General features: G+C 38.8%; 1 protein-coding gene across 1 annotated transcript in view; it reads right to left on the bottom strand.

Moving 5' to 3' along the window:
- Positions 1-7,386: 7,386 nt before the first annotated feature.
- LOC131038633 (L-type lectin-domain containing receptor kinase S.4) overlaps positions 7,387-9,633 on the bottom strand; it is a 101,080-nt gene continuing 98,833 nt past the window's right edge. The window contains exon 2 of the mRNA XM_059211213.1: positions 7,387-7,505. Within this exon, the coding sequence (XP_059067196.1) occupies positions 7,492-7,505 (14 nt within the window). The 3' untranslated portion in view covers positions 7,387-7,491. The remainder of the gene's footprint in view (positions 7,506-9,633) is intronic.

Below are 9,633 nucleotides of genomic sequence, written 5' to 3'. Positions count from 1 at the left end.
TCCCTTTGTTGTTCTTGATATGTATATTGTTGAGATCCTATTTGAAAGACGTTTGCGTCGAAATCTTCAGGAAGTTTGACACCTTTGCTTGTAAGCATGAGTAGATATTTTTCTTTGTCATTTTCCATGAGTTTTTCGATGAGTTTTTGGAATGAAGGATTTTCTTGACATTCCTGAAGAATTGCGTCAGTAATTTCAGGATCGTCTGATGATGGAACTTCAAAAGGATTTGATAATCTACGATTCATACTTGATTATGTGGGTGTCTCGCTTTGTTTGTTTCGTTGAGAGCGAGTGATAGGCATTTCAATAGAAACTTTCAGTGATGAAAGGAACAAAGTCCTCGTTGCTGTTTTGCTCTGGCGTTGGTGGTTCTGATCGAGATGTGTTATATGTGATGCACTCGTCGGGTAAGAATGCGGGGTTGATTTTCCCACCTTTGTTTATCTTTTGATTAAAAGCATACTTTTGACAGTATGCTCTTGTTTTCAGGGGTTCTTTGTCAAATTCGCTGGATTTGTTTTGAATATAACGTTTGACGTGATGAAGAAATACCCGATGAGATTTGAAGAGTTGACGATTGATGTATAAAAACTTGTTTCGCTTGATGAATTTGGAAAAGCTAGGTTGTTGTTTCTTCAACGTGATGTTACGATAGAGGTTCTTTCTTCTCAGAATAAGGGAATTAGTCATGCATGAGTGATCAATGATTTCCTTTGATTTGTTTGGATTTAGTTGATTCTTGTTTTGAAAATTTCAAAGTTTACTTTATCAGAATGAAGGTTTAGATATCCCTTCACGATAAAGTGTGTCAAATGATATGGATAAGAAGTTTCCCGATCTGGAAACTGGATTTTGACAATTTGAAAATTTTTAGACAAGTGTTTGTGAGATAAAAATCCGTAAGATGGTAAAGGATTTGATTGATACTGATGATAAAAATGTTCCGGATTATGATAGGAAAGACGTCCTCTATTGCTTGATTCGTTTTCGGATTCTGACAACTTTGTTTGACACAAATTTGACTTGAGAAATAGTTTTACTGATTTGTTTTTGTCACTCTGGTTTGATAAAAGATGTGTTTTGATGAAAAACTGTTTTCAAAATATTTTCTAACTTTTCTAAATTTTTGGTTTTTCAACTCTCTGTTTTTCTATCTTTTCTTAAATGCTAAAGCAGAGGTTTGATGCGCTATCTAATTTTCCTGCTGCGCTAAAATGTTTCTCACACGCGCTAGTCTGCCCCCGGTTACGCGCTAAAGTACAGATTCTGGAAAATTTTTGTTCTTGACTGTGAAAGATGTACGCGCTAGACTGGGCTTCAGAAGCGCTAACTATTTAGGCCAATGCGCTAAAATGGGCGTTCTACACACTAACCTGTTTGTTTCACACGCTAAGATAGGCTGTTTGAATTTTGCTGTGAAGTTTGTTTGGAAAACAACGCGCTACACTGTGCCTCCTACGCGCTATCTGTTTTGGTTAATGCGCTAAAATGGGCTTTCTACGCGCTAACCTGTTTGTTTCACACGCTAAGATAGGCTATTTGAATTTTGCTGTGAAGTTTGTTTGGAAAACAACGCGCTACACTGTGCCTCCTGCGCGCTATCTATTTTGGTTAATGCGCTAAAATGGGCGTTCTACGCGCTAATGTTTTCCTGAGACGCGCTAGAATCTATTTTGCACGCGCTAAAGGTTTATTCTCTATTTTGCTTTGCAGTTGAAACGCTACTGTTTTTGTTGTACGCGCTATTTTTTGTTTTGGATGCGCTAAAAGATCTGTTATATGCGCTAAGATGTTGTTCTCACGCGCTAAACTACCCTGATTTTTTCTTTTGGTTGTTTGTGTGAGGATTTTGATTTTTTTGTTGAGAGAAATTTTAAGTATGATGGATGATTTTTTGAAATACAAAATGCAAGCACGGCACACAAAGTACAATCATTTCGCCTGATCTAACAGAAAGTGTATGTTCTATCGAGGATGTGTTCAAATCCCCAATGTTCTAACAGGTTGGATACAAAATAAAACACTTCAGAAAGACTCTTTATTCAAGGGTCATAAGTAACATCATAGCCCACTAGTCTCGATACTCTGTCAGCTCAAACAGCCGTGTCACCCCCTAGAGGGCGCCCGTTTTTTTGCCTTTTGCCAGAAGTTAACCCAAAGTGAATTGCTTCACAGTTGAGTAGTTATCTTGGGAGATATATGGTGAGTAATCTTGGGGGCGGATTCTTCCCCACCCTTGCACTATGATGTTACAAATGTTTGGATACTGACTCAGCTCAAAGTTTCTAATGCTAAGGTTCTTAATCAGGCTTCTCGTTCGGCCGTCAGTGATAAACTCCCTCAGGAGGCTTCCCAACCTTTAGAACAAAGGCTTTACGTATCTCGAGGATACTGGGGGAAGGCTAATCACTGCGTGCAACCGTTGAAAAGGACTTTCGTCACTTTCCACATTTGATTATAGTGGATTGGAATTTTTGGCGTCAAAGTCGTTCCCCACTTAGGTCGTTCCCTTCACACCGGCCATAAACGGCTTTAAGAGTTGATTGCAACTCCTCGGGAAGGCAGGCCTGCTAAAGGATTTATTGCTTGAAGTACAGAAAGCATAAGAGTGGTTTGGCCTTTTGGTCACCCAGTTAAGGGGAGAGCATATACCTTCCACTTTCGAGACGAGGCAAATAAGTTTGTTCTTTTTAACCCTCAAGACAATAATTTGCTAACTTCTATTTGGAGATGTTGCTCCAACAAGCATGATGTTCTTTTTAATCCTTCATAGCAATAATTATCTAATTTATGAAAAATAGATCGTCAACAAAGCAAATACGATTTTCGGGGGTCAACAAAAGAAAAACGTTTTGCTTTAAAAGCAAACTTCCTCGCTTTACCTGCAAGAAACTTGTTAAAAATCCTGCAAATAGACAGAACGAGAAGGCTGTTAGTTTGTTTCGGGGGACTTCCACAAGTCTAAATTTTTGAATTCGGTTACAAAAAAAAAAAATTGTGGTGTTTATGATGCGCTACAGAACAAACTGTACGCGCTACAATACTCTTCGGATGCGCTACAGTTTCTTTTCTGTGCGCTATTCTGTTTCCCGGATGCGCTACTCTGTGGGTCAGACGCGCTGATCTGTGGTTTGGTTTTCCCGCGGTCTGTTATGCAAGAAAAATTTGAATCTTATGCGCTAACTGTTGGTTTCAACGCGCTAGAATATGTATGGAAAGCGCTAAAAGGTTCGGTGGATGCGCTAATCTGTTAGGTCAATGCGCTAATCTGTGTTTCGCCGGCGTCGACACCTACAGGAAAATTTGTCAAATAGTGTCATGCGCTGAGGAACCGTGTTTACGCGCTAAGACAGAGAGTACACGCGCTAAACAGTAGGCTAGAAGCGCTAAACTGTTTGGCGGATGCGCTAAAATGTCTTTTCGACGCGCTAATTCTGGTTTCCCGCGTACCTGCAAAAGTCATCAAATTCAAAAAATGATGTGTTACGTGGGTTCGGGCCCCACGGTGGGCGCCAGAAATGTATGCGGAAAAAGTGGGTCAATAAAACTTAATATGTGAAAATATGTTAAAATAACTAGTCCACACACACACACAGGACTTCTTGATGCAAGCTATGGAGTAACGCAGTGTTACTCAGCTTCCCAAGGAGGGTCCCATGGTTCTCTATCTCACAATGTCCCTCAAACCAATGTTTTTGCTCTCAAATTACTGAGCAAAATGGTTTGGGGATGGCAAATATGAGAACGAGAGATGCTTTTAATTGATTCTAGTATGAGATGGATGTTAAGCTATGTATGATACTAAAATGCAATAAACTAGATGATAAGATGACGAGGTTAGTATGAATACTATCCTAGCATACTATATTTAGTCTATGATTGAGCTAAAATGATAAATAAAGTACTCTAGCATGCATATTTAGTCTAATTTCTATTCTAAAAGAGGCTAAATGGGGAGCATATATGAAATGAGAGCTTTGAAAGAATTTGAGCATAAGTGTGATGCTTCAAATTTGAAAGATGATTGTTAAGAATGGAGGAATGAGGGCTCTATTTATAGCACAAACAGGGCAATGGATGGTCAGGATTGAAAGGTTTAATCAAGGGCCAAGTTTGAAAGTTGGGGATCCATGTGCATAATTGGCACCAATGAAATGGTGACAAGTGTCCACACAGGATTGGGTTGAAAGAAGAGGTTGGAGGCATTAAAGGCCTGAGAAGACCTCATGGTTATCTAAAGGCTAAGGGTCAAGTCTAAGTTAAGTTTACCCAATGGATTAAGATTTAATCTAAGGATAAACCTTTGTGCAAATGATTAAGAGATAATCCTGGTCAATGCATTAATGGCCTGATGAGACCCTTGGGTTGGGTAGAGGTTGAGTCAAAACAAATGTTTTAACCATGTGGGAGGGTTTGAAATAACCATTAATGGTTATTGGAGACTTTGGGGATTAAGTGGTTGAAGGTTGGAAGCCTTCAATGGTTTTCAAAGACTTTGGGGGTTTTGGTGGTTGAAGGTTGAAAACCTTCAATGGTTATCCAAGACTTTGGGGGTTTTGGTGGTTGAAGGTTGAAAACCTTCAATGGTTATCCAAGACTTTGGGCCATTTGAGAAGTGACCTCCCTTTGCTTAGGGATGTGACAAATTTTAGGGGAGGGTTAGGTTAATTAGAAGTGATTAGAAGATTCTAGAAGGGTTTAGAAAGGGTTTTGGGATTTTGCAAGTGGATGGAGGATAATAGGATTTAATTGAATTATTTGATTTTCATTCAATTTGGTTGTAATTAAATAAATTTGATTTATTCAATTTAGGATAACTATTTAATTAAATTTGAATTTAATTAAAAGTGGCTAGGGGGATTTAATTGAATAAAATGATTTATTCATTAAATGGGTATAGTGAATTTAATTTAAATAAATTGAGTAACTTATTTAATTAAATAGAGGAATGTGGATAATTTAATTAAATTGGATTTAATTAAATAGAGAAATGAACATAAAATATTCATTTAGGAATATGGTCATTTTTATACGTCTACAAGTTGCATGACCGAAAAGAGGACATGGTCCATAGGTGAGTTGTTTTGGGAGCAATACCGATTTGAAGGAGAGTTCAGCGACCAAGGATATTGGGTTGGATCATGGAGCAAAGAGCTTGGAGCCCAAGTAGGAGTACAAGGTGATATGTGAGTTCAAGGAGCTTAGACTGGATGTTTGCATGAAGTTGGTTAGTGTGCACAGGATGTACATGGAATAGGGTTCTCCAGCGAAGTCATGTAGACATAGGCCAGGGGCCCAATGTAGTTGGAGCTTGGATGGATGAACATGAAGCTAGCTCAAGGAGTCTAGTCGTCCCATGAGGTATGTTTGGTGCTTGAGGGTTCTAAGGAGCCGAGGGAGGCCAACATGGGGCACCAATGTTGTGGGAGTACTGGGCATGCTCAGGGAGTGTGCAAAGTTGGAGCCAGAGGACTTAAGGAGTTCCAAATGGGGTCAGTGTTAGTAGTCAGGGTCTTATGGGGGACTCAGGAGACAAGGCATGGAGGAGACCTGTAAGCTTGTATCGAGGGTGCAAGGGCGGTGTGATAAAACAATGCTAGAGTAGAGTCAGAGACTTGAAGGGAGTGTTACGAGCATCGGGATAAAGGAGACTCGTGAGAGGGTTGGCATGCGCTTCTATTCTGCAGGGGTGTGTGGTAATGTGGTCAGGTGGTGGACACTTGAAAAAGGGAAGGCGTAGTCTGGGAGCAAGAAAGGACTTGTCTACAATGGGGGTTGTGAGTAAGGTTTGTCAGTGCCACATGAGGTTGGACTTCCTTTGGAAGGAAAAAGCTTGTTTGGGCAGCAAGTCGGTCTAGCCCCGTGACAATAACTAGCATACAAACAAACACAAAGATAAAGTTTATAAAAAGATCTAATGAACAATTGGCATAATCATGGTTCCAAAGATTTACTCTCTTTATCATTTGTATCATATTTGACATACCCAAGAAAAATTAACAATCCCATAAATATACATCAATATAACTCATACTTAGATCTAACCTATGCAGCCTCAAATGTAATTTGATTTTCTTAGCATGCAAGCTACAAACATGTGTTACACATAGGCATTTGAAAACAACAATAGATACCTTCAATCTATTAAACATTATGGATTTGATAACTATCATATATCGAAAACAGCTATCCAACCCCTCGAATGTGCCAAAACATCATTATTTTTTATACATTATAATAGATATTTAATGCACTCCAAACCATTTAGATATGCGATGAGCATTGTGACGAAAGTGAACTATTCACTTTTACCCATCAAATTTTAATTTCTAGCTTTGTAAGCGAAAGCTTGGAAAGATCTGCTAGATTCGACAACAAAAACATATTTCTAATCTTCAGAAGATGTTTGTAGATGGAAGCTCACAAAGACATTAGATTAAAAAAATATTTACATTACATAATACTTTTTAAATTTCATTGGTTGTCATACATTATAATGACTTAAAAAATAAATTATGTTTGCAACTGTACACTGAAGAAGTATAGACATTTGCTGTGGACGAATGCAGAACAAATGGATGAAAAAATGCCAACAGCATCATTCAGACGTAGCAACAAACAAATTCAAGTTTGCAATGTCAATGTAAGAATTCTTAATAGCTAAGGACATAGGAAGATCCATAGGAAAAGTACCCTCACCGCAAAGAATCTACAAAACCTATTTTATGTTGGGCCTCTCTTGTGGGTCAGGGTTTGAACACACAAGCCCTAATACAAGCACAATCTTAGCCTCGCCCTTATCATAATACCCCCCAAGCCTTTGATCAACAACATCCAGTAATCTTTGATTTGCATATAAATCCCAAACCCACTGAACCAAAATCACACCTTGGGCATCTACGGGCTTCCTTCTGCAGGCAACCTCCAGCATAAGAGCCCCAAAGCTAAACACATCTGTTAAAGGAGAAGCCTTACCAGAATGTATAAGCTCAGGAACGATGTAACCCCAGCATGCCCACCACATGAGTAGTTTGGGGGTCTTCACTGTGATCATATAACCTTGCTAGCCCAAAGTCCCCCACTCAGCCATTCAGATCATGGTCCAGTAATATATTGTTGGACTTAATGTCTCTATGCACCACTCTTTTTTCCCACTTCTCGTGTAAGTAAAGGAGCCTGATTGCTACATCTATGAGAATTTTGTGTCTCTGAGACCATGTAAGATTCAATTCCAAACTGAACAGATTTTTGTCAAGGCTTCCGTTGGACATGTAGTCATAGACGATGAAGAGGAGCTTGTTTTTTCTGCACTAGCCCCTGAGGCGTACCAGGGTGCGGTGCTACAGACGCCCAAGGCTGGAGATTTCTGCCATGAATTCTTCATTTCCTTTTGTGCAGTCTTTTGTGATACATTTCACGGTGACTTCTTCGCCAGAAGGCAGAGTCCCCTTGTATACACACCCAGAGCACCCACAGCCCAGAAAATTGTCATCCCTGAAACCCTGCAATAAAACACAATGGTAAACAAAACAATCTTTCAGAAGTTTCAGTGAAAGCATGTTTTTGAACATCAAATGATATGCTTGTATTGTGTTAGGCAAATGGAAGTTAAGCTGAAAACATTTGTGGATTATCAACTTTTCCTTCCATTCATTCTTACCTTTGTAGCAAGTTTGAGTTCCCTGTAACCAAATCTGTGTGGCCAATATTGGAGCTCCCATTTTTTATGGAATTTTATGTATTCCATTTTTTTCAGCCAATAAAATGTGCCTGAAATGAGTCCCAGGATGAGAGCTATTGAGCATATTTAAGCCGATAGGCTTTTAGTGGGCGAAAGCGGCCAGAAAATTGCAAGACATTCCGGTGGCCATCGGCGTTCTCCCTCTGGTGCGTGTGTGTTCTTATCTGGCCCACGTGTTGACGTGTTCCTTGCTTGTGGTCGTCTCCGTGCGTGCGCTCTATTTCCGAAGTGACACTGTCTTTAATGATTTCATCCCCGAGGCTGTGTACGAATGTCAACGTTCTTTATGGATGCTTGCAACCCTAAAATCTAATTTGTTTTGTTGTTGTCGACAATATTTCGCTCTGGAAATTTTTGCATAGATTGTCAGGTTTTGTTCTCGTTGTGATTGTTTTACTGGTTACGTTTGGTTCTCATTGTGACTGTTTTATTGAGCTTCCTTGTGAGCTTGACAGCGTGAATGGTTTGAATTTGCAAGGTAAGGTTCCATTTTATTTAAATGTCTTTTTCTTTTGTAATGCATTTTGTTTATAGTTTGTTTATTTTCTCCTTTTGTCTGCTTGCAGGGTTGATGCTTTGTTTCTGTTGCTTAACTGTTTGTGTGGGTGGCTACTTCCAGTTTGCAAGGAATATTCGAGGCTGCTCTGTCAATTCCAAGTCGTGAAAGGTTTGAATTTGCAAGGTAAATTCTGGTAATATTTATATTCTTTTTCATTTTGTAATGCATTTTTTTAATATTCTGCTTATTTTCTCCTCCTCTGTGCTTGCAGGGTTGTGGCTTTGTTTATGTTCTTTAATTGTTTGTGGGCATAGCTACTTCCATTTTGGAAGGAATTTTTGAGGATGCTTTATGAGTTTCACGTCGTGCATGCTTTGAATTTGCAAGGTAAGTTTAGCCGCATGCAACCCTAAAATTTATTTTATTTTATTGTTGTAGGCAATATTTCGCTTTGCAAATTTTCACATGAGGTTTTGTTTTGTAATGCATTTTTTATATATTCTGCTTATTTTTTCCTCCTGTGTGCTTGCAGGGTTGTGAATTTGTTTATGTTCTTTAAATGTTTGTGGGCGTGGCTACGTCCACTTTGGAAGCCATTTTCGAGGCTGCTTTCTGAGTTTCATGTCGTGCATGCTTTGAATTTGCAAGGTAAGTTTTGCCGCTTGCAACCCTAAAATTTAATTTGTTTTATTGTTGTAAGCAATATTTCGCTCTGCAAATTTTCGCATGAGGTTGTATATAGTCATGGAGTTAGGCTTTGTTCTGCTTGTGTCTGTTTTATTAGGCTCCTTTGTGAGCCTCGCGGCTTGAATGGTTTGAATTTGCAATGTAAGAACTTTATTTAAATTTGTTTTGGTTTTGTAATGGATTAAATCTATACTCTGCTTATTTTCTTCTTCCATGTCCTTGCAGGGTTGTTTGTTTGTTTATGTTGTTTAACTGTTTGTGGGCGTGACTATTTGTGAGTTTCACGCCATGAATGGTTTGAAATTGCAAGGTAAGTTCCCGTTTTATTTAGATTCTTTATGGTCGCTTGGAACCCTAAAATCTAATTTATTTTGTTGTTGTCGGCAATATTTCGGTATGCAAATTTTCGCATAAGGTTGCATATAGTCGTCGAGTTAGGTTTTGTTCTGGTTGTGACTATTTTATTGGGCTCCTTTGTGAGCTTCACGCCATGAATGGTTTGAATTTTTAAGGTAAGCTTTGGTTTTATTTTTATTTTAAATTGTTTTGTAATGCATTTTTTTTATAGTTTGCTTATTTTCCCCTTCCGTGTGCTTGCAGGGTTGTTACTTTGTCTATGTTATTTAACTGTTTGTGGTCGTGACTACTTCTAGTTTGCAAGGCAATTTCGCATAACTTTGGATATAGTTGTCGACTTAGGTTT

The sequence above is a fragment of the Cryptomeria japonica genome, chromosome 9 (genome assembly GCF_030272615.1).
Source record: "Cryptomeria japonica chromosome 9, Sugi_1.0, whole genome shotgun sequence".
Classification (NCBI taxonomy): Eukaryota; Viridiplantae; Streptophyta; class Pinopsida; order Cupressales; family Cupressaceae; genus Cryptomeria; species Cryptomeria japonica.
This window is presented reverse-complemented; position numbering and strand designations above follow the sequence as displayed.